Raw genomic sequence first — 26,289 nt, 5'->3', positions numbered from 1 at the left:
AGGTACCACATTAAAAATAGTGAATATTGTCAAACCACACTGGAATGCTTTATCTGTTCACGTTCTAAATATATTTGAAAGTATGTTTTTCTTCCCAAATTAAAAAACATTGTATATTATTAACAGTTTTTTTTGTCTAATAGAAAAAAATACATTCTTAGTTTAGCCTGCGTAATTTTGGTTGTGGTAATAATGCTCATCTTTTCATGTTTTTGGCCACTGATATTTCCTGTCCTGGTTTATATATTTTCTTTTTGTTCTTTGCCTTATTAATTTATTTATTTTTGTATGGGCAGGCACCAGGACTCGAACCTAGGTCTCCGGCATGGCAGGCAAGAATTCTGCCACTCAGCCACAATCATACCACCCTCTTTGCCTTATTTTTATGGCAAAAAATTTTTATTTTTACTCTTATACTTATTTTTCTCTTCTCTTACGTTTTTCTACTAAATAGAATGTAAATTTTGTACAGTCACATCTCTTTAAAAAGATTTTCTCTCCCCTATATTATGAAAATGTTCATCCTTCGTTTTTTCTAATATATATATATTAGAAAATATATATATATATTTTGTATATATGCATGGGCAGGCACTGGGAATCGAACCCGAGTCCACGGGTCTCCAGCATGGCAGGCGAGAACTCTACCACTGCGCCACTGTTGCCTGCTCTAATATATATATTTTTAATTTGTGATTTAGTTAGAATTCATTTTGAGATGTAAAATGAAGATCTAACTAAGTAAACAAACTAATTTTCCCATTAATATAGTGCTATAATTTGTCAGATACTGAATTTTTAATTATTTGAGTCTGATCCTAGACTTTTGAGTGGTCCCTTAGGTTTTGTGCCAGTATTAACCATTTTGGTATGTTTTATTATCTGGTGGAGTAAGTCTCCCCTTTAGGTTTTCTTTCTACTTTTTTTTTTCTTTTCACATTTTTATGTAAATGTAAAGCCTTTAAATCCTAGGTAGTAGCTCTTCTGCTATGTAGCTTCCATTGTTGTGGCAGGAAAATACATCCAGAGAGAGTCTCATGTTGAAATTTCCACCATAATTGAAATGTTAAAAGTTGTGGTTTAAGGAGTTAAAGTGGCTTTCATTTAACTTGATAGACTAACCATTATTTATAAATATTATTTTTTGTGTGAAGATATAATTTGCATTTCTTTTTGTACTACGGAAACAAGTTTCTTTTGCAACAATATTTTTGTCCATAAATTAGTAACTCTTTATATTTTCATTTCAAAGTGTTTGGGTTCTGTTTAGGTGTTGAAAGTTCATTGTCAATTTTCTGATTATACATGTATTATATTTACATAATTAAAAAATCAAGAGCCTTGAGTTATTTAAATAATTTTCTTAATTTTTTCATAAACAAAAACCATAGAGTCTAATAACTAAGCTCTAAACCACTTGAATGGCTTTCTATCCTCTGAATGGTTTTTGTTGTCATTGAATAAGTGTACATTCATCAGTAAGTGCCCTATCCAGAGTAGGTTATGTATGGTTGTTGAATTGCATTTTAAAAACTGAAATGTAGTAAATAATTTGGAAGTTTAAGAAAAGTTGATATGATTTCTTTTTAACATGAAACTCTCTTTTATCTTAGGTGACCGGACTAGCAGTTGCCCAGTGATCTTCATATTAGATGAATTTGATCTTTTTGCTCATCATAAAAACCAAACTCTCCTCTATAATCTTTTTGACATTTCTCAGTCTGCACACACTCCAGTAGCAGTTATTGGTCTTACGTGTAGATTGGTAAGCTTTTCTTTTAAAAAAAAATAGATTATAATATTTAGAGATTCAAGCTTACTCACGTAATTCTTTTTTCACTCTTGCAGATCATTCTGTTCATTTTTTTTTTAATTCTTACCATTGCCCAATGTATTTATCTCACTTTTCAACTCAGAAAAACCAGAAAACAGTTATCACACATACTCATAAACTAATATTCCCCTCCCTCCAATGGACTCACTGAACAAAAAAATGTGAAGTTAGTATTCTTTCTGTATTTTGAAAATATTTAAAATTAATTCAGAATACTATCCCAACTTTGTAAGTAAACATCTTCAGAAGTGCAATATAGTATATCTGTCTAGCTGTCAGCAGATAGTAGCTTCTTTGCTTCTTGGGGGATTTTAAAATGCTTTTATCCCTAGTCTTGATGTCACTATCACATCACTTTGGGAAGGCTCTCTATGCATGTTGAGCTTTGTGTACCTTCCTACACAGGTGTTTTTCTGTTTTCCTTTTACTCTCATAGTATGAATTTTGTTATTGAAATTCATATAACATTGGTATTCCATCACTTCTGTTATGCTCATATATCTGCTGTGCCTCTTGTAGCTTTTATCCTTCCTTTACCCTCTCCATTCCTCGCAAGCTTCTGTCAGACCCATTTATTTACTCTCCTTTCCTACAACTCTTTCTCATTGTTTTGGAAGATGTTTTACTAAGTCAAATCATTAGATAATATTAATGATAACTGTAGGTGATGGTTTAAATACTTGTATCTTTAATATTGATGTAATGTTTTATAACAATGCATTTTAAAGGGGGTTTTGTTTGTTTTTAAGGATATTTTGGAACTCTTAGAAAAAAGAGTGAAGTCACGATTCTCCCACCGGCAAATACATTTAATGAATTCCTTTGGTTTTCCACAATATCTTAAAATATTTAAAGAACAATTATCTTTACCTCTAGAATTTCCAGACAAGCTTTTTGCTGAGAAATGGAATGAGAATATTCAGGTAACGTGGATCAAAGTCAGTATTAAAGTAATTGATCTGTCTTACTATACTATTTGAAAGCAGTTAAATTTACAGTTTCTAGTGTTCCTTTGGCATGGAATTATAGTAATGCAATTCATACGTATATATTTTCTTTAAAAGGACATTCAAAATGTCTTTTTCTCAGAAGAACACAGTTAGGCTACAGGACTTTTGTGAGTAGTTTGAAGTAATCTTAACTAATAATGAATGTTTTATATCTGATTCACATTTTATTACACACACATTTTCACAAGTTGTGTTATCACAACTCCAATTTTGTTAATAAGTTCCCAAGATAGAAAATTCGTTTTCTGTATATTGAAAATTCAGCAATATACTAGTTTTTGATTCATACCTACCTATCCTATGTGGATTCCCCTCCCCACCAATTCTCAATTACCAACCTTTAGCTTTCATATTGTTGGCTCTGTTAAGAGAGAAACTGGGCTGTGGTGCTTCTGGTTATGTTATCATTGGTGTATCCTGTTGTGGAGTCATTGGACTCCTCAGAGTCTTAAGTACATATGCAAAGATTTTCTAACCCTGTGGACTCTGTAGATTAATCTGCACTTCAACTGAACAGCCTAACTTGTTCAGACCATTGTTGTATCAGCTCAATATACTAGCATCAGTTTATCTTCTGTAGAAAATAATTTTCACTTGGAAGGGTTTTGGTGATTGAATCATACCCCCCACAGAAGGCATGTTCTGGTCCCAAACCCTGGTCCTGTGGATATAAATCTATTTATAAATAGGTATTTTGAAAAGTATTAAAGTGTGCCCAAAGTGAATGAGAATGAGCCTTAATCTAATAAGGATGAAGTCATTAATGCAAAGGAAATTGGACCCTGGAAGAGAAGCCATGGAGACCAGCCTGAAGCTGGGAGTCAATAAAACCCAAAAGAGGAAGGAAATGTGCATTGCCATGTGATGCAAAAACCAAGGACCAAGGATCTCCAGGGGCCAACTCCACAATGTCAGTCTTTAGTGAGAAAGTGGTGCTTTGCTGACACCTTGACTCCAGACTTCGAGCCTCAAATCTGTGGGCCTGTAAATTCCCATTAAACCCACCCACTGTGGTATTTGTTTTAGCATCTGGGAAAGCAGAACAGTTTGGGTACTGGAAAGTGGGGTGCTGCTATTACAAATATCTAAAATGTGGAAACTGCTCTGAAATTAGATAATGGGTAGAAGGCTTGTGTCGTGCTTGATAGAAAAGGCCTAGATTGCTTTGAATAGACCGTGGTAGAATTGTGGGCACTAAAAGTACTTCGAAAGAGATTTTAGAAAGAAATGAATGTGTTAATTGGAAACTGAAGGAAAGGTTGCCTTTGTCATAAAATTGCAGAGATCTTGGCAGAATTGAGTTCTGCTGTTGGGTGGAAAGCAGAACTTGTAAACAAAGAATTTGGATATTTATTTGAGGAGATTTCCAAGCGGAGTGTGCAAGGATGCAGCCTCGTTTCTCCTTGTAGCTTATAGTAATATGTAGGAGGAATGGGGGTTAAGCTGAGAATTAAACTCTTAAGCACAAAGAAACTAGAAATTGATGGTTTTGAAAATTCTCAGCCTGTCCAGGTAGCATGCTCTGAGACTAGTTCAGGGTAGTTTTCTTTGATACTGTATTTAATTATAGGATTCCATTCTATAGGAACACTTTCTTAATAGTTGGTGCTCCCAGTTTGTCTCCTCTCTTAAGTTAGGTCTGGAATAGGGGCCCTATTCTCAGCTTCTGGTTCCATCTTTCTTACAGAAGACTTTCACCCTTCTGTAACTCCTGAACTGGATTGTCTTGTTCCAATAGTTTGCTTTTCTGACGGTTTTAGAGATTCAAATAGTCTTTTAAAGTATTTAAGGTGTGTGTTCCCTCAAGGATTTTATTTTTTTCCATCCCTGCTCTTTCTCTTTACTAAGGCGACCACATAGCCCAGGTTGCACTGTGCCATCACCTATCTTTCTGTCTTCCCAGCTGTGTTGCATTCTGAGCATGGGTATATAAAGGAAGAGGTTGAGGAGGATTGCTGAAGCATGACTCTGGATGACTCAGAAGATGGTATGTAATAGGGTGGCTAACCATCGGTTTCTGGTCCTTTTTTGAAGCCCATATATCCTGAATTTAGGGACACATGATAGAAATGAATGTGAGCACTATCCTGTTATTTTCTGAGAGTCTTGCATTTCCTTTTCATAAAGTAGAACTAGCACTACTGTTCTGGCTCTGTGCTGGTTTGAAAGGATATATGTCCCCTAGAAAAGCCATGTTTTAATCTAAATCCCATTTTGTAAAGGCAGAATAATCCCTATTCAATACTGTATGTTTGAAACTGTAATCAGATCATCTCCCTGGAGATGTGCTTAAATCAAGAGTGGTTGTTAAGCTCTATTAGGTGACATGTCTCCACCCATTTGGGTGAGTCTTGGTAAGGTTCTGGAGTCTGATAAAAGAGGAAACATTTTGCAGAAAGGAGTTTCAGAGAGAGCAGAGCAGAACAACATAGCCACAAGAAGCAGAGTCCACCAGCCAGCAACCTTTGAAGATGAAGAAGGAAAATGCCTCCCAGAGAGTTTCATGAAACAGGAGGTCAGGAGAAGCTATGACACCGTGCTCACCATGTTCCTTCCAGATGAGAGAGGAACCCTGACCGTGTTCACCATGTGCCTTTCCAGATGAGAAAGAAACTCTGACTGTGTCACCATGTGCCCTTCCACTTGAGAAAGAAACCCTGAACTTCATTGGCCTTCTTGAACCAAGGTATCTTTCCCTGGATGCTTTTGATTGGACACTTCTATAGACTTTCTTTAACTGGGACATTTTCTTGGCCTTAGAACTGTAAACTAGCAACTTATTAAATTCCCCTTTTAAAAAGCCATTCTGTTTCTGGTACGTTGCATTCCGGCAGCTTGTAAACTAGGATAGGCTCTTAGCTTTTATTTTCTTCTCCTATCACTATCTCTTCTGCCATTTTTACTTGAAAAATCTGTCAGCACCATGGCCAGAAGCCATGACTAGAGTGGGAAAAATCTGCATTGTGGGAGCTTTCCTTCTTGTTTATGCTAACAATCGGAATTTTTTTTTTCTTTAATTGCAAGGTTAAAGCAAAAGCAGTGGTGTGAATAAGAGGTCACCTATGGAATCTCATCTAAAAAATATCTCACATCCTCCAGGAAGAGAGGTTAACTATAGGCTAGGATTGAACCTGAGCATCCTGCCTAACTTGAGTATTTCTTTGAGCCTTACCCAAATAAGTCAAATAAATAAGTAAGCAAAGTAGTCTGTTGATCTCAGCATCTCAGTGTAAGAGAAATACCTGAAAAAAGTGAATTTAAAAGAATTCTAGCTAGTTCTCCTCAGAGGAAATGCCCCAGATGCCCCCAAAATGCAAAATGCAGCTCAGTTCAAGGAAGGTTTAATTACTGTTTTAAGTTCCCTGCTTAGTTAACAGAAGGGGAGAAGTGTTAGCAGGAATTAAGAGAGCTAATATGTACACTGCTGCCACTAAGTTATCCATGGAACATGAGTCGTAAGGTAATAGTATAAACATGTAACTTTTTGCTTAGAAGCTATCTTTGAGGATGCCGCTGGACAAATAAACTGTGCAGTAAGTAGAACTTGCTTCTGCAACTGCTGCTCATATGCTCATCAGTGACAAGAAAATCTGTCAGTTTCCCTGAATAAAAGGGGAAATCTGCCTCATTTCTAAGGATATCCCCCATGTTCCTGTAACGGGCTATGTCAGTCAGTCATATATCTTTTATGGCATTTCCTGACCAACCAGAAGGAAACTTTGAATCTACAGTGATAATGAAATTTAGTCATTTCCACACCCAAGATATCATCAATGACCACCACAGTTTGGTAAACTTAATAGGTATCCAATAAGTAGTTATTGATAATAGATTTATCCTAAAATAGTTTACAGTGTTTGAGTCAAGGGGGAATTAAAGATATGATGAAGTAAGTTAGACAGTTTTTTCTTAAATGGCTTACATTTAGATGTTTTAGAATTTTTTTTTTTAAGCAGATTAAGTAATAGAAGCAAGGTGATGATAGCTTTCAATAAGAAGCAGAATTGGAGGCAGATATCTAAAAATAAGGACATAAGCAGGAAGGCAGGGTGTAGAAGATTAACCCTTTGAAACATAATATAAAAAAAGACAAATATTGCTTTTAAAAATAATTGAATTCTTACAGAGAAAATTTGTTTTGTCAGTTTCATCCCATGTGATTTTCTTTAGTTTCCTAAGTGCTCTGATTTTGCTGTGTCAACTTATAAGTTACTTGATTAGAGTCAAAGATTACAGAAACCAGGACTGCAGTTTTCCTATAGTACTTAGCCTTATATTAGAAATTTCTTATATGTTGAAAACTGCAAACTGCTGAAGAGCTAAATTGTTTTTAACAATTTCCAAAAGGTTTTCATTTATATTACTTTATTTAATTTTATTTCCCCCGGCTGCTTGCAAAGTTTATGATAAAAAGACATGTACAGTATCAGCAATCCCTTTGAAACAGAAAAAGAAGATTAAAAGGAATAGCAAGGGAGTAGGAACTTTAACTATGGTAGTTTATTTACAGAGAACATGAAATTTCATCCCATTAGACTAGAACTTATTCCTGAAACTGGATTTTCATGCAGTAGAAATAGACATACAGTTTGAGCTCTAGATAAAAGAGAAATGCTTCCTCTTCTGTTTTTTGTTTTTTGTTTTTTTTTTTCATTTTCTGTTTGTTTTTGTCTTTATTCTAGGGAGGTGATTTTCAAAAAATTATGTCAGTCTTCCTCATTGCAAATAAAACTTCTTGCCTGTCACCTGTCAATTTATTCTTTCTCCTAATCTTTTCTTCATTGCCAAGTGTTGCTCACTTTCCATTCAATCCCTAATTCACTGTAGTCACTTGGCTCTTTTAAGACACTGCTTTATCACAGTGCCTTATTTGTCTGATTTCCAAAGTCATTAGCTCTTCTAAAAATTATGACTTAATATAATCTTACAGAGTAGTTTGTATCGTTGATCACCACTTCTTTCTTGAAGTTTTCTTCCCTTGGTTTCTGTATCGCTGTAGGATTAGTTAAAGCTGCTAGAATGCAAAGTACCAGAAATGAAACAGCTTTTAAAAAGGGGATTTATAATGTTAAAATTTACAGTTCTAAGGCCAGAAAAAATGTCCAAACTAAGGCATCCGGAAAAGATACCTTGACTCAAGAAAGGGCCAGTGACATTCAGGGTTTCTCTCTCAGTTGGAAAGGCATATGGCAATGTCTCCTAGCTTTCTCTCCCAGTTTCATCAAATGGCTTCCCTGGGGGTGTTTTCTTTCTGCACCTCCAAAGGTCTCTAGATGTGTGGGTTCTATAGCTTTTTCCAAAGGACTTTTTCCAAAGGACCCTTTTAAAGGACTCCATTAAGCAACCCCACCTTGAGTGGGTGGAGACACACCTCCATGGAAACTACCTAATCAAAATGTCCCACCCACATTTGGGTGGCTGCGTGGAAACAACTTAATCAAAAGCTCCCTGCCAGAGAGGTGCATCCCCTCTGCAGAGCAATGTGATGTTTCACAGAATGCTAGGGGTGGGGATGCCGTATGATCTTGCAACCCTGTCAGTTCCTGCAGGAACTGAGGGTGGGGACACAAATGGACTTTTGCATGCTGGTGTTATGGTGGCAGTGTTCCAAATTTGCAGTAGATGGAGGTGACCTAAGGGCACATAAGATTGAAAGATGGAAGGGTGAACTGTACTGTATACATACAGCAGACTACTGATCAGCTGCAAGAAGGAATGTAGTGAAGCATACAACCAGGTGAATGAACTTTGATGACATTATGTTTAGTGAAATGTCAGAAACAAAAAGATATTATGCCTCGTACGGATTAACCGTAACATACAAACTCAGAGAATTGAAGTCGAAATCATGTGTTATCAGATTGGGGCCTATTGTAAAGGTTCCTAGATTATAAGCTCTTAGAGCAGTTACATATATTTAGGAGTTGTAACTGATATTTCTAAATTCTGAGATACTGAGCTATTTGTGTATAACCTGGCTGTTCCTAGAAACTTTGGGTATTTATGTGATACCTGAGACTCACAATTAGAGCACAAAAGCTATGAAAGTCAGCATTACCTCATTCAACCTGTTTTTAAAAAGGCTGAAAAAAGCAATCAAACTTTGTCTAGAGATATGAAGGAAGTCAGTCTGGATAGGACTAAGGTAAATCAGAATAGTAGGTAAAGGATGTTTTCAAACTTCAACTTCTGTGCAAGATCAAAAGGAGAAATGTTTATTTGGTGCAAAATTTATGTTTTTGGTAACACTTTATCTGATTTACCTTATATGGTCAATTTACTTGAATACCATAATTACATGGAATCTTGAATAGGACATGAGATCTTGTTGGTTTGTGCAAGCAAGGGTGATGTCCCAATATATTCCAGAGTGATTTGGGCAGAGAATAAAAAAGTATTTTTGCAACTTCCCCTTGGGGGACTGGTGAAAAAGGAGGAAATACTCAACTTCCCCGTCTGAAGAATTCCTGATATTCTCACAAGCAGTGGGGACAACCAATTCAATAGGCTGAGCCCTGGATCTTGGGGCTCACCCCTGTGAAACTTATTCCTGCAAACGAGAGGCTAAGCTATATATGAGGCATGTAACTATGCCTAAAAATCACCCCTGGAGAGCCTCTTTTGTTGCTCAGATGTGGCCTCTCTGTAAGCCAACTTGGCAGGTGAACTCACTGCCTTCCCCTCTACCTGAGACATGAGTCCCGGGGGTGTAAATCTCCCTGGCAACGTGGGACCTGACTCCTGAGGATGAGCTGGGACCCAGCATCTTCAGAACGAGAAACCTTGACCAAAAAGGGAAGAGACAAATAAGACAAAGTCTCAATGGCTGAGAGATTTCAGAGTTCAGAGGTTATCCTGGATGTTGTTCTTACACACTATGTAGATATCCCTTTTTAGTTTATGGTGTATTGGAGTGGCTAGAGGAAAGTACCTAAAACTGTTAAACTGTGTTCCAGTAGCCTTGATTCTTGAAGGAGACTGTATAATGATATAGCTTTTACAGTGTGACTGTGTGATTGTGAAAACTTTGTGTCCAGTGCTCTTTTATTTATTCAGGGTATGGACAGATGAGTAAAAAAATAATAAGGATAGAAAATATATAATAGGGGGAAATAAAGGTAAAAATTGGGTAGATTGAAATACTGTGGGTCAATGAGAGAGAGGGATAAGGGAGGGGTATGGGATGTATGAATCTTTTCTTTTTCTGGAGTGGTATAAATTTCTCAAAATGATCATGGTGAAGAATACAAAACTATGTGGTAATTTTGTGAGCCATTGATATGGTTGGACTGTACGTATGTGGATATTTCTAGGGTACACAACAGTTTAAGACCAGCACAACCAATCTCTTAGATTCTCTTCCAGTATGTAGTATCTTTGTCAGTCTCTTACTTTGCTTTTCTTTTTCCATCTACTAAATGTTGGTAATCCAAGATTCACTTCTTAGCTACATTTTACTCTTCAGTCCTCCTGGGACATTACATCCTCCATAGTGTCATTTTAAATTTTTTCTTTCTCTTTTCAAACCCTTCTTCACCTTCCACCAAACAGTTAATTCTTCATTAGATACATCTTCTATAAATGTCTTAATTTCCTCTAGTCTTTATACTACTCTTTTAACTTGGTCCACTATGTCTTTTCTATGGATGATTGCAATTGCTTCCAGTTAAATTTTCTGCCTTTGTCTGTCCATACAGTCCCTTTGCCAGTGTCTAAAACTTAGGGGTATTTGACTGTTCATCTTTTCTCAATATACTGCAAGCTTCCTACAATACTCATACTCTTTTCCCAGATGTAGTAACTCTCATTCTCTGTTTTGTAGTGCATTTTGTTCATCTTGCAAGTATGATTGTTTCCATTTCCTAGGCTGCCCAAACAAATAACATGCAATCGTTCTGCTTAAACAAAGGGAATTTATTTGCTTATAGTCTGAGGCTAAGAGAAAGTCCCTGTCAAGGCATCATCGAGGTAAAGCTTTCTTCCTGAAGACTGGCATTCTGAGGCTTATTGCTGGTGATCCTATGTCCTTAGCTTGTCAGTTGGCTGTGAAATATGACAGCCTCTTCTGCCCTCTCACTCCTCTTTCTGGATGCTGTTGGTTTCATCTTCCGGCTGTTTCCTCTCTGGTTTTTTCTCACTCTATCTGAAATTCATTCCACTTATAAAGAACTCTAATAAGAGGATTAAGGCCCATCCTGACTGGACTGGGTCACAACTTAACTGAAATTACCTCATCAGATATCCTAATTAAAATGTGTTTACACCCACAGAAATGGACCAGATTTAAGAGCATGTTTTTCTGGGGTACACACAGCTTCAAACCATCACAGAGTATATTTTCTCTTTTTAGACTAAAAATTTTGGGTTAAAAAGGATGATGTTTAAAACTTTATGTCTGTTAAAGTAATATGAAAGGATAAGAAGGAAATTGGTGGGCTGGAAATTTGATTTGTTTTAGTGTTTTATAATTAAGACCGACACCTGTTTAATAATGACTAAATGTCAGAGTTCATTAGATGTATCAACCAGTTAGATTATATTTAGGTTGTGCATTACATTTAGGTTTTAAACTACATTGTTCATTAATTCCTTCTTAATTTCTTTTTCCCTGTAGTATCTTTCGGAAGATAGAAGCGTACGAGAAGTACTACAGAAGCATTTCAATGTCAGCAAAAACTTGCGGTCATTACACATGCTGTTGGTTTGTAGTAGTTTCATTTTTGTCTCTTTCTTTCACCAGATAATTATATTTTGATGGGAATGGCATTAAATGTAGAGACAAATCTGGGGAGAATTGGCATTTTTATTACATTGAGTCTTCTAATCCATGAACATGGTACATTTCTCCTTTCATTGAAATTTTCTTTGATTTCTTTCATCACTTTGTAATTTTTACCACATGGACCCCATACATATTTTAAGTGTATACCTAGTATTTAATTTCTTTGGAGTAATTGTGAATGGCATTTTGTTTTTTATTTTGGTTCCTTAATGTGCATTGTTAGTATGTAATATGCAGTTGATTTTTGTGTATTGATCTGTGTCTTCTGGTCTTGCAGTCCCCACTTAAAAATTCTGGAATTTTTTTCTTTTTAAAAGTCTCCTTGGAATTTTCTGTGTAGACAATCATATCATCTGAAGTGAGATGCAATTTTATTTCTTCCTTTTCAATCTTTATACTCTTTAATTTTCTTTCTTGCCTTAGTGCATTGCCTAGAACTTCTAGCACTTTGCTGAATAAGAGTGGTCATCCTTATCTTGTTCCCCATCATAATGGAAGGCATTTGACCTTCACCATTAAGTATGAGGTTAGCCATAGATTTTTTAAGACGAGCTCATTATCAATTTAAGGAAATTCCCCTCTGTTTCTAATTTGCTGAGAGTTTATCGCAAATGGGTGCTGGATTTTATCAAACACTATTCTATGTCAAGTGCCAAGTTAATACTGTTTTTCTTCTTTAGACTGTTAATATGATAGATTACTTTGATTGATTTTTTAATATTGATCCAGCCTTGCATATCTGGAATAAATCCTACTTGGTCATGGTGTTTCACAAAACAATTATACCTTAAGCTTAAATGATATCAGTATAAATCAGGAGGTACCTGATTATTCTGAAAATTAAAGACTCTCCTTCAGTTAGAATAATTGATATTAGTCTAATATTTGTAGAAAATTGCTCATGAGAAATACTTTTCAAGAGGAAGATGATTTTGGTCAATTTCAGTAATTATAATAATAATAATAATTACCATTTATTGAATAGCACATGAGCCAGGTAACTTATATTATATCTCTTACAATAATCCTTAGGGGTTTTTTTATTTATCCTTAGGTATTTTTATCCTTATCCTTGAAGAAACTGAGGCTCATTGATGTTAAATAATTTACCCAAGGTGACCCGCTAAGATGGTAGAGCTAGGACTAAAATTCATGGATCTCTGGCTTTAATTTAAAGCTTGTGTCGTACTTTATTATATGGTTTTGGGGACTAAGTATTTTTAGGGTAGGGTTTTTAGTTGCTGATATACCAGATTTGACTTTATTTACTATTTTATTGTATATAGAGGTTTTCTCTCTATACATATACGTATACATATACATATACGTACACATACATACCTCCCACTATTCTGGGAAAATGTCTGTACCTCAAAATTGTCAACATGAACAATTATTATTCTGACGATTTTCGTATTACATTTTAAATTGATGGGAATTGCCTGGGTTTTTTTGTTTGTAATCTGTGTGGCAGGGTCACATTTCATTATTTTTCCTGGTGAGTATCCCATTATTGCAGTACCATTTGTTGAATTTTTGTTTACTTGCTTGTTTGTTTTGTTTTTTTGGGGTGGGGGAGTGCATGGACCAGGAATTGAACCCAGGTCTCCCACATTGCAGATGAGAATTCTACCACTGAACTACCCTTGCACCCCTGTGTTGTTATTTTTTAATTTTTCTTGTTTAGGGAGAATTTCTTCAGAGATGGTAATCTTATAGTAAAAAGAGAAAGACTTGACTGAGATTAATTATATAGTTTGGATAATTTTTAAATGTAAAATTCAAGAGTTATACACATAGGAGAAAATACTTTCACTGCATACCCCAAAGTAAGTTCTACCTAGATAGACTGAAATATACCAAACAAAACTTTAAAAATTCAGAAGAAAATATAACAATAACTTGGGGTAGGGAAATTTTTCTTAAACAGGGTTTACAAATCACAAACCATGAAAGAAAATATGGATAAAAGATAAACTTTATTACATCAAATTTTTAGATGTTTACATGCAAAAAGATTAATTGAGAGAGGATATATACAATGCATTTTACCATGCCCACCATCCATAATGTATAAAGAGCTTGTACATGAAGACTAATATAATCAATGAAAGAATGAACTAAACATGTGTAACGGCAATCTGCCAGCATAAAATCTCACGTGACCTATAGAAAAAGATGTTCAACCTCTAAAGTAACCAGGAAAATACAGATTAGCATTACAAATTTTTTTTTTCTCCCAATCTGGTGGGTGCCATAAGATAATTGTCTGATGGTATGGTGTTTGTTACTATTAAATTTATTGCTGCTGGTAATGTAAATATGTATAGGCACTTCAGAGAGCAGTTTGGCAAATTAGGTAGCTAGGGAAACTAAGATAATACAAGAAGATATGTAGAGGATAATTTATTTTGTTTCTATTTATAAACACACAAAAAAAGAACTGGCAAATGTACATCAGTAAGGTAAAGAATAGTTAAGGTGCATGTATATTCAAAGGCATGGAATACAAGAGAAATTGACAACAAATTCTCAGGGTTTCAGTTAAAAAAATGAACTGTAATTGACATATCACAAATTCTCAGGGGCTCAGTTAAAAGAAGTGTGATAGAAGGTATAAAAGGTTGTTAATATAAAACTTAAAAATGACTCTACTTTTATCAGTAAATGCATAGCCAAAAATAGGGAAACAGAGACTATTAAAGGAATATATATAAAGCTAATCATTAAAAGAAAATACAAACTTTTATGAATACTAAAAGATAGATACATGTGACTATATTACAAATATATATTCATATAAAAGCATAAAAAGGATAAATGCTGATTTTTTGATAGATAAAAAGTGGATTTCTTTGAATATGCCTTGTTTCTATATTTGACTTTGGAACCATGTATATATTTTATGTATCATGTAACAGGATTGAATTTATAGAAAAAAATCCTAAAAACTAAATAAAGTGAAACTGAATGTGTATCCAATTGGTGTATAACCACAAAAGAAAACAATATTCTAAGTAACTTTAAACCAGAACAGTGTGTATGGCATCAGTGGAATATATCTTTAAAAAAGAGCTGGAAAAAAAAACTTAAACTTTTAAAATAATCAGAATGGTAATGATTGTAGTATATTCTGATACTATTGAGTGTATGTTATGAGATAAAATAAGTCCTCATGTGATATTCTACTTCTGTCATTCACAGTGTTATTGAGAACTAGATCATATTGATGTAAGATCGCAGAGGTTAAATAAAAAGCCTTGGTCCTGGGGAAAAAAATTTAAAATCTCTATATATAGTCCAAAAGTACATACATACATACATACATACTAGAAGTATAAAATAGTGATAAAAGATATGCATCAGAATAACCCCTTATCTAAGGTCATTTTTTATTGAGAAGAGTAGAGAATCCAATCAGGGAAGGACACAAGTAGCTTCAACTCTATAAAATTGTATTTCTTAATCTGGGGGCATGGCCATGGGTATTCATTATTTTCTTTTACCTTTTTTGTATATCAAAGATATTTCATAATAAAAATTTTTTTTAAAAAAGGAAAGTAAAGAGGAAGTGAAGGAGCTATTGGAGACCAGGATCCCACTCAGTAAAAGAATGAAAGATAAGGATTGCCATACTCTTCTGCTCAGCCCTAGGCATCTGGGCCTTGGATAGGGTTGGACAGAGAGGTTCTAGTATAAGTGTTTCCCAATATTGCATACAACATAACTTAAAATAAAAAAATTATTCATTGTTTATCTGAAATTCAAATTTAACTGGATGTCTTGCTAAAGATATCTTTATATCTTATTAGCTTAATCTGGAAACCCCATTTAAATTAGTAAGTTTAGCTTAATGAAAAGCTCAAATAAATAGGGGAAAAATTTCTAATATTTGAGCAAATTTTTCCAACTTTGATCCAAGAGTTGTATTAATTGTTGAAAAGATACAGCTACCTGCATTGTAGAAAGACTCTTATTGCACAGAGAATTATTTCTGGGTGTAATTTTGGTTATTTTTTCTTTTTTGTACAGTTAAACGTAAAACAGCTGACTTCTATTTATCTCTTAAACTACCCTGACTAGTTGATCAGGTGGTTAAAAAAAAATGGAAGTTTTTTCTTATTGCTAATGGAGATGTTTTCAGACAGGCTTGTGGGCTGCCTCCTTCCTGTTCTTCCCTACCTTCCCTTCCTCTTGGTCCTAGACCTATCTAATTCAGACTGGAATTCTAAGGATATGGTTTCCCTTGCTTTTCTCGGGACATTGGGTTTCTTTCATCTTATCAGGCACTTGGATATAAGGGGAAATGATGGAATATCTTCAAGCATATCATCCCACAGAACTAATTTTGAATTTTTCCAAGCAGTAGTTGATGGGAATATTAATGAAGGAATTCTTTTCACCATTATGAGGGGATCAAGATAATGGGGAGTATCTTGGCCCTCTCCTCGCTGTTATTTGCTGTACAAGGAAGTGCTCTAAGTATCTTTTTTGGGGAGAGTATTAGCTGGGGATCTCTAAATACCATCCAAGGGGGTGATGATAAAGATAATTTAGGAATTGTTCCAGTAACTGATAATGTGGAAGTCAGCACCATTGTGCAGATTCACTTACCCTCTCCACAAAGGATGCAACCCTCATAGCCAGACTAGCCATTTTTATCCAAACACCATATTGCCGAGCTGTTAAAAAATACTAATCACTTCCGGAGAAGATGGCGGCTTAGTAAGACGCGCGGGTCTTAGTTCCTCCTCCAGAAAAGCAACTAAAGAAACAGAAACAATACGAAACAGCTCCCAGAGCCACGACAGAGACCAGAAAGACAGCGTACCCCATTCAGGAATGGCTGAACGGGCAGGGAGAATCCGCTGCGGTGAGATACCCGAAGGGCGTGCGTTTTCCCGGCCGGGGCGGCTGGCGACTGGGGTCCCCTCCACGCATGTGGCTCCCCGGTCTGACTGGGAACATTGGATAGCGGGGCCCTCCCGCCACGCTTGGCATCTCGGGCCAGCTGGGCAATTTGGACCGGCACTCCCCCAAGCCGCGGCGGACGGCGACCCCCCCTCCACGCGTGAAACCGACTGCAAGATTCGGATTGGCAATTTAAAGGAGCCACAGCATCTTTTACTGGTGGGCCCTGCAGACAGACAAGTGCCACGAGCGCCACCTACTGGGCAGGAAAAGAAAAACAGAGCCCAGAGATTTCACAGAAAAACCTTTCAACCAGCCGGGTCCCACACCCAGGGAAATCTGATCAAATGCCCAGACACCAGCAGAAAATAATGGATGACGCTCGGAAAATTGAAGATATGGCCCAGTCAAAGGAACAAACCAATAGTTCAAATGAGATACAGGAGCTGAGACAACTAATGCTGAATATACGAACAGAAATGTAAAAACTCTTCAAAAACCAAATCAATAAATTGAGGGAGGACATGGGCTGAACAAAAAGAAGAAATAGAAAATCTGAAAAAACAAATCACAGAACTTATGGGAGTGAAGGACAAAGAAGAAAAAATGAAAAAAACAATGGATACCTACAATGATAGATTTAAAGAGACAGAATTATAGTGATTTGGAGGATGGAACATCTGAATTCCAAAAAGAAACAGAAACTATCGGGAAAAGAATGGAAAAATTTGAACAGGGTATCAGGGAACTCAAGGACAATATGAAGCGCACAAATATACGTGTTGTGGGTGTCCCAGAAGGAGAAGAGAAGGGAAAAGGAGGAGAAAAACTAATGGAAGAAATTATCACTGAAAATTTCCCAACTCTTATGAAAGACCTAAAATTACAGATCCAAGAAGTGCAGCGCACCCCAAAGAGATTAGACCCAAATAGGCGTTCTCCAAGACACTTACTAGTTAGAATGTCAGAGGTCAAAGAGAAAGAGAGGATCTTGAAAGCAGTGAGAGAGAAGGAATCCATCACATACAAGGGAAACCCAATAAGACTTTGTGTAGATTTCTCAGCAGAAACCATGGAAGCTAGAAGACAGTGGGATGATATATAGGGAGCACTAGAGTCAGATACGAAAAGACAGAAGAGAGAGGTATGGAGTAAAGTGTAGAAAGAAGGAAAATCAGTTATGATATATATAATACAAAAGCCAAAATGGTAGAGGAAAATATTATCCAAACAGTAATAACACTAAAAGTTAATGGACTGAATTTCCCAATCAAAAGACATAGAATGGCAGAATGGATTACGACCCAGCAATACCACTGCTAGGTATCTACTCAAAGGACTTAAAGGCAAAGATACAGACGGACATTTGCACACCAGTGTTTATAGCAGCATTATCTACAATTGCAAAGAGATGGAAACAGCCAAAATGTCCATCAACAGACGAGTGGCTAAACAAACTGTGGTGTATACCTACGATGGAATATTATGCAGCTTTAAGACAGACTAAACTTATGAAGCATGTAATAACATGGATGGACCTAGAGAACATTATGCTGAGTGAGTCTAGCCCAAAACTAAAGGACAAATACTGTATGGTCCCATTGATGTGAACCGACATTCGAGAATCAGCTTGGAATATATCATTGGTAACAGAGACCAGCAGGAGTTAGAAACAGGGTAAGATAATGGGTAATTGGAGCTGAAGGGATACAGACTGTGCAACAGGACTAGATACAAAAACTCAAAAATGGACAGCACAATAATACCTAAGTGTAATGTAACTATGTTGGAACACTGAATGAAGCTGCACCTGAAATATAGTTTTCTGTTTGTTTGTTTGTATCTTTTGTTTTTGTTTTTTTCTTTTTCCTTTTATATATATATATATATTTTTTATTAGTATTATTAGTTTAATTCTCTTCTCTATATTAACATTCTATATCTTTTTCTGTTTTGCTAGTTCTTTTCCTAAATCGATGCAAATGTACTAAGAAATGATGATCATACATCTATGTGATGATACTAAGAATTACGAGTGCATGTGTAGAATGGAATGATTTCTAAATGTTGTGTTAATTTCTTTTCTTTTTTTTTTTGATTAATAAAAAAAATAAAAATAAATCCTAATTTAAAAAAAAAAATGCCAATCATCTCAGGCCATAATATCTAGGTATGTCCTTCTAGTTCTGTCTTCATCTGGTGTAGCCAGTCCTTTGTCTTCTATTGGTTGGGTTAGGTTCATTCTGGTATACTTTTCAAAAGTTTATGGGAACCATTTTCTTTAAGATCTTATATATATTAATATATAAGAATACCTATTGCCTTCATTCTTGAACAGTTTGGGTGTAACTTGAATCACCTTTTCTCCCAAGAACATTATATAGATACTAATTTACTATCTTCTAATTCAGCATTGCTTAAGCCAAGCTGTAATCCCTGGATTCTTCATATTTGAATCCATAGTAATTATTAAAAATTACTTATAGTAATAGAAACAAATTTAAGAAATCCTTGAAATGTTGATTATTGTAACCTGATAGACTGTATTTTTGTGTCAAGCCTCATCACTTGTTTTTAAACTTTATTAAAAGAAAATCTTAGGTATTTTTAGTCCATGTGGATCTTTGTTCAGATGATAAAATAAAATTTCTTGACAAGAAAACCTGAAACCACCCCCTACTAGTCCTTTCAGCTTAGGTGTTTTTCTCATATCTTAAGAGGCCATGCTAGATACTCAGCTTTCTGCAATAAAACAATTCTTCTACAACGTCAAATAAAATATATATATTTATGATTACATATGCCCAAAATATATTTTATACATTTATAAAATATGTGTATGCCTTCCTACATTCCTTCAACATGTTTAGACATTTTTAGATTGTGGAATACAACATACATAGAAATACACATAAAACTTACAGATACATTTTAATAAATAATTACAAAGTAAATATCTCTGCAACTACTATCTAGAACAAAAGCTAGAATATTATTGGTACCCCAGAGCTCCCTGTATTTTCCTTCCTGATCATAATCCCTATAGCAAATCATTCTCCTGCTGTTAGATCCTACCCCCTGCAAGACTGTGCTTACAGGTTTTCCAAGTCTTTGGGGAAATATGTACAAAAAAGACAATGACTAGAAAAAGGCACACTTGCTGGTTTCTGGATGAGAACCATCTACCTATGTTTCAGAGAATGCTCTTTCTGTTTGTCAGGACTGCTCTTAAAAGGAGCTTATATTTTAAAATACAAGTTAGATGCCCTAATCTAATTTTTGCATCCTTATTACAGTAGCTTAATATTTTACCTTTTTTCACTTTCTCTTGCTGCTCTTTGATGAGATCATCTCATCAGGCTGGAAAGAGGAGTATGTGCCATCATGATTTAGAAGTTAGTAAATAACCCCCCCCTTCCCAAAAAAAGTGTATACCTGTCTTGACCTGTCATTTTGGTTTCTGTCTGAGGCTTTGATAAGAATTTTCATTTATCTTCCCTGTCTTCTTTCCTTACTCCATTTTAAATGCTTTTCTTTTTTTCTTTTTTTTTTTTGTAACTTCTTTTTTATTGTGTAACATAACATATATTCAAAAAAGCAGTAAATTTCCAAATACATTTTAACAAGTAGTTCTGGACAGATTTTAAAGTTTGATATAGGTTACAGTTCCATGATTTTTCATCCTACAACCTTCTCTGTATAACTCCACCATCACCTTTGATCTTTCTCCCACTCTTTATGGGTATTTAGGCTATGCCCATTCTAACTTTTTCATGTTGAAAGGAGCTGTTGATAATATGGGATAGGGGGATGGAACTAGTGGATGTTCCGGAAGGGCTGGCCCCTCTGCATTTCAGGACTTATCTGGTTACCCAATGTTACCCTTGTGCATGGAATCTTTGCAGAATCTTATATAATGCCCTAGGTATTCTTTAGGAATGACAGGAATGGTTTTGGTTGGGGGGTGGCAAGTTATGATAGGTAGCACTATCTAGCTGAAGCATGCTTATGAGTGACCTTCAGCATAGCTTCTTGACTCTATTTGAATTGTCACAGCCCCTGGTACCTTATTTGTTACACTTCTTTTCCCCCTTTTGGTCAGGATGGCATTGTTGATCCCTTGGTGCCAGGGCCAGGCTTATCCCTGGGGGTCATCTCCCATGCTGCCAGGGAGACTTTCATCCCTGGATGGCATTGTCCCATGTGTGTGTGGCAATGGTTTTACTTGCAGAGATGGGCTTAGAGAGAGAAAGGCCACATCTGAGTAATAAAAGAGGTCCTCCAGAGGTGACTCTTAGGCGTACCTGTAGGTAGGCTAAGCTTCTCCACTATATACATAAACTTCACAAGAGCAAGCCTCAAGATCAAGAGGTTGGCCTATTGATTTAGGTGTCCCTGATCTTTGGCATAGTATCCAGGGTTTTCTCAGCAGTAAAGTTAAACAGTTCCATAATTTTTCTCGCATCCCTCAAGGGACTTTGCCAGTACTTTTTGATCACTTGCTTAATATACTTTGGGATGTAGCTAGGCATTATATTAAGCTATACAGGATTAAAGGCTCTCGTTTTTATTCTGGGCTCTCTATGTTTGGATTGTTTAAATCATCTATCTAGACAGGTTGAGTTAGATTATGTGCTACAGCAAACCTAGTTTCTGGACATAATAAAGGATTCTTCCTTTGATCTCAAAGAGTTAGGTGAAGTTCTAAAATACAGGCAATGTCTTCCTCACCCCTATATTCTGAAGTACTTTAATCCCAACCTGACTGGCTTCATTTTTATATCTAAATACCAGGTTACACATATACAAAACAGCCCCTCAAAATCCAGAAATAACAGTTACCACTCCAGACTAAATGTGACTGCTGTAAGAGCTTATGCTCTAAGGCCCAGTTTTCTCATAAGTATTTTCTAAATGAGATCGTATATTTGCTATTTTGTTTCTGGCTTATTTTACCTCACCAAATGTCCCATAGGTTTATTCACATCATGCCTGACAACTTCATCATTTTAAATGTTTTTTTTAAAGGAGTTGTAAATAAAATATGGAAATGGAAAATGGTAAGGGAAAAAGCAGCAAAACCTTTATTGTGCTTTATGTTTATAGAATTTTGTGGCATGCTTATTGAAATATTATGTTTTAATAGTGTTAAGTGAGAAAATACCTTTCCCAAACATAAATATTTACTCTCCAATAAGAATAGATTCAGTAATTAAGCAGTTTCAAACAGGAATATCTCCAAAATGCTCAAGTAAATATGTAATTGTTTGTTTGATTCACATTTTTCCTAGATGCTTGCTTTAAATCATGTGACAACATCACACCCATTTATAACTCCAGCAGATCTCATGGAAGCAAACCAGTTGTGTAGCATGGACTCTAAAGCAAATATTGTACATGGTGAGAAACCTGCTCAGTATTTTTTTATTTTTGTATTTGAACTTAGATAATGAAATACCGTTCAAAATCCTAATTATATTTAGCAGTAAGCATAGTGCTTTATACACAGCATTATATATGGATTTTACATCCATACTTTCATACAACCCTTAATCTAGACCCTTAAGTATGTATTATCACTCCTATATAAAGAGAAAGAAACTTGAAGCTTACTCTGTCTTCCTTGCCCCACTGGAAGTTTAGATAGGACTTATAACCATTTGGGTTCACTGTCTATTTTGAGAATCTAATGTACCATCTCTAGGAAAAAAACATGTACAGGCATACCTCGTTTTATTGTGCTTCACTTTGTTATGCTTTGCAGATACTGCATTTTTTACACAAATTGGAGGTTTGGGGCTACCCTTTCTTAGGTAGGTCTTATCTATACCATTTTTCCAATAATATTCGCTCACTTTGTGTCTCTATAACATATTTTAGTAATTCTCACAATGTTTTAAATTTTCATTCTTATGTCTGTTATGGTGATCTTTGATGTTACTATTGCAATTGTTCTGCAGTGTCACACACCATGCCTGTTAAGATTGCAAACTTAATAAATGCTGTCTATGTATGTTCTGACTGCTCCACCAATTGCAGTTCCCCATCTCTTCCCCTTTCCTCGGACCTCCCTGACACACAATATTGAAGTTAGGCCAATTAGTAACCTTACAATGGCGTTTATAAGTGTTGAAGTGAAAGGAAAAGCCCCACATCTCTCAGTTTAAATCAAAAGCTAGAAATGATTAAGCTTAATGAAGAAGACATGTCAAAAGCCAAGACCTAGGCCAAAAGCTAGGCTTAGCTTATAACTAGGTTATAAACAACCAAGTTATATGTGCAAAGAAAAATTTCTTGAAGGGAATTAAAGATAAACTCCAGTGAACATATGAATGGTAAGAAAATGAAATGTCCTTATTGCTGATATGAAAAAAGTTCTAGGGGTCTGGATAGAAGACTAAATGAACCACAACATTCCCTTAAACCAAAGCCTAATCTAGAGCAAGGCCTAACTCTTCAAGTCTGTGAAGCTGAGAGAGGTGATGACCCTGCAGAAAAATAGTTTGAAGCTAGTAAGATTGATTCATGAGGTTTAAGATAAAAATCTGTCTCCATACATAAAAGTGCAAGGTGAAATAGTAAGTGCTGATACAGAAGATACAGCAAGTAATCCAGAAGATTTAACTAAGGTCATTGATAAAGATGGCTACAGTAAACGAAAGGTTTTCAGTGTTGACAAAACAACCTTATACTGGAAGAAGATGCCGGCTAAGACTTTCATAACTAGAGAGGAAAAGTCAAGGCCTGGCTTCAGAACTTACAAGGTCAGGCTGACTTGTTAGGAGCTACTGCAGCAGGTAACTTTTAAGTTGAAGCCAGTGTTCATTTACCATTCCAGTAATCCTAGGGTCCTTAAGAATTATTCTCAGTCTACTCTGTGCTCTATAAATGGAATAACAAGGCCTAGATGACAGCACATCTGTTTACAACATATGGTTTACTGAATATTGTAAGCCCACTGTGAGACCTTCTCTGAAAAAAAAATTTACTTTCAAAATATTACTTCATTGATAACACACCTGGTCAACATGAGAAGTTCAGGACTTCAGTGACGGAAGTAACTGCAAGATGAGGTGGAAATAGCAAGAGAACTAGAATTAGAAGTAGAGCCTGAAGGTGTGCTGAATTACTGCAATCTCATGATGAAACTAACAGATGACAAGTGGCTTATAGGTGAGCAGAGTAGATTCAATATGGAATCTGCTTCTGGGGGAATATTACATTATTACTAAATTTAGTTGATAAAGCAGCAGTAGAGTTCGAATGAATTGACACCACTTCTGAAGGAAGTTCTGTGGTGGGTAAAATACTATCAAGTGGCTTTGCATGCTACAGAGAAATATCTCTTGTGAAAGGAAGAGTCAGTTTATGCAGCAAACTTATCTTTTGTTTTAAGAAAATGCCTTAGCCACCCCAACCTTCAGCAACCACCATTCTGATCAGTCAGCAGCCATCAACATCTAGGCAAGAACCTCCAGCAAAAATATATGACTCACTGAAGGCTCATTTGAATGTGAACTTTTTTTTTTTAGCAATTATGTATTTTTTAATTAAAGCATGTACATTGCCTTTTTATAGGCATGATGCTATTGCACACTGAATATAGTATAGTGAAAACTTTTCTGTGCATTGGAAAACCAAAATAGTTGTGTGAATTGCTTGATTACAGTAATCTGGGTCCTCATCCACAGTATCTCTGAGGTATGCCTATACATGCAATTTTGGATATAATTTCCAGGGGATTAGCGATTCTCTGAATAAATCCTATGGGCTCTGTAATTTAAAGTCACATAACAATTGCAGTATATATTGTTTACTGTGGGCTGTATTGTGAGTGCTTGATAAAATTGTCTCTACTCTTTGTAACATCCCCGTTAATTTAGAAAAATCCTGTCTTGCGGGGATGAAAACTAAACTCAGTGAGATTAAATAACGTGCTTATGTTTATGTAGGTAATAGCAACTGAAACACACGGGATCTTGATCTTTCCTACCTCTCAAAACCATGCTGTTTCATCATATACTATTTTGAGGACAGTTATCTCAGTCATATGTATCACTAAATAAAGTACAACTCATAATTTTTGTTTTCCTTTTATTGTAGGTCTGTCTGTCTTGGAAATATGTCTTATAATAGCAATGAAACATTTAAATGACATCTATGAAGATGAGCCCTTTAATTTTCAAATGGTCTATAATGGTGAGATGAGACTTCGGTAGTTTCTTTCTGACCCTCCCTGATTCTTTATGTGAAGATATTAATGTTATCATTGCTTTCTGTTCAGAGTTTCAGAAGTTTGTTCAAAGAAAAGCCCATTCTGTGTATAATTTTGAGAAACCTGTTGTCATGAAGGTAAGATTTGCTTGCTGTTAATTTTCTGTAGACAGGTATATTTTTATGTACAATTTGATTGTACATATCAAATTTGTACTTTAATTCTTAAACTTTAGCTATCTATCATAGGGATTTTTTTTTCCCAGAACAAATTTACCTAAAAATGCAAACAGTTCTGACATATACAGCCAGTTGTTTTACGGTTCTGAGGGTATATACTGCCCTCTGGTGTCTGTTCTTAGCACTTGCATCCTGGAAAACAACTTCCATTACCATCTGTAATTGTAGATTATAAATCTACAGTTAGTAAATCCATCCGTTTCCAGTTCAGGAGTTGCCTTTGTAATCTCAACAGTGAAAAGAGGCAAAAATGTAGATAAGAGTTGTTAAAAAACTAAACTGAAGGACCAAATCTCATTGGCTGGTGAGGGTATACAGAGAAAGTTTTATTTGGGCAGGGCACGAGGCATGGTGTTTTAAAAGACGAGGAGCAGGGCAGTGTGATGGTGGCTCAGCAGCAGAATTCTCTCCTGCCATGCCGGAGGCCTGGGTTCGATTCCCAGTGCCTGCCCATGCAAAGGAAAAAACACAAGGAACATTCTTCTGGGGCCCCACTGTACACTAGAATTATAATGTGAGTTACATAATGTAATTTTAGTTTTCTAGTAACTGCGAAAGAAATTTTAAAAGGTGAAATGAGCTTTAATAATACTGTTATAAGCTGATTTATTTTAAAAATTGTCATTTCAATACATAATATAGAAAATTATTAATGAAGTCTTTTTACCTTCCATTTTCTTTTGTGTAAAATCTTTGAAATTTGGCATCTATTTTACACTTAGAGCACTTCTTAACTCACTAAAATATTTACCAGAAGGACTTGATCTTTCTTTAGATTCATACAAAATTCATTTGAAAAGATTGATTGGCATCCCCAAATTATTCCAAACTTAAAAAATTTTAATTGAATTGGCCATCAGTTTTTTTAATTTAATGAATAATAATTAAAATTTAAAATTGAGTCTCAGTATACTAACCACATTTTGAGTGTTTAGGAGCCTTGTGTAGCTGGTGGTTTTGGAGAGAGCAGCTTTGAAGGATTTTTATGGAAAACTTTTTTTGAGTTGTGAGCCCCATAGTCTATTAGCAACCCTTATTAGACCCTAGTAGTCAGAATCTTATTTCTTGTAGCAAGAAAAAAATATGAGTACAGGGTATTGTTTCTTCACAGCAAAATGAAAAGTATTTAGAATACTGGAGGGTTTTTTACCCTAATGTCTACATTTGTCTGATAGAATTTGTGAGAGTTAAGTATAGAAAGGTCACCTAAGCATTTAAATTCTTAAAAACAGTTCACAGCTACTCATTTCACATTTTAAATAAGTACTTTGCTGCCTAGAAATATTTTAAATCTCAAT

At 35.6% G+C, this 26,289-nt stretch overlaps 1 protein-coding gene across 12 annotated transcripts in view; it reads left to right on the top strand.

Annotated features, from left to right (window-relative positions):
- Positions 1 to 26,289, top strand: part of ORC4 (origin recognition complex subunit 4) — a 103,351-nt gene that overhangs the window by 70,523 nt on the left and 6,539 nt on the right. For 11 of the 12 annotated variants that reach the window (XM_077153740.1, XM_077153742.1, XM_077153744.1 and 8 more), the window contains 6 exons: positions 1,614 to 1,765; positions 2,584 to 2,757; positions 11,459 to 11,545; positions 21,829 to 21,937; positions 24,641 to 24,736; positions 24,822 to 24,889. In XM_077153740.1, the coding sequence (XP_077009855.1) occupies positions 1,614 to 1,765; positions 2,584 to 2,757; positions 11,459 to 11,545; positions 21,829 to 21,937; positions 24,641 to 24,736; positions 24,822 to 24,889 (686 nt within the window). The remainder of the gene's footprint in view (positions 1 to 1,613; positions 1,766 to 2,583; positions 2,758 to 11,458; positions 11,546 to 21,828; positions 21,938 to 24,640; positions 24,737 to 24,821; positions 24,890 to 26,289) is intronic. The other variant, XM_077153741.1, reaches the window with a different exon arrangement.

The sequence above is a fragment of the Tamandua tetradactyla genome, chromosome 3 (assembly GCF_023851605.1).
Source record: "Tamandua tetradactyla isolate mTamTet1 chromosome 3, mTamTet1.pri, whole genome shotgun sequence".
Classification (NCBI taxonomy): Eukaryota; Metazoa; Chordata; class Mammalia; order Pilosa; family Myrmecophagidae; genus Tamandua; species Tamandua tetradactyla.
Note: the sequence above shows the minus strand (reverse complement) of the source record. Positions and strands in the feature narration are given on the sequence as shown.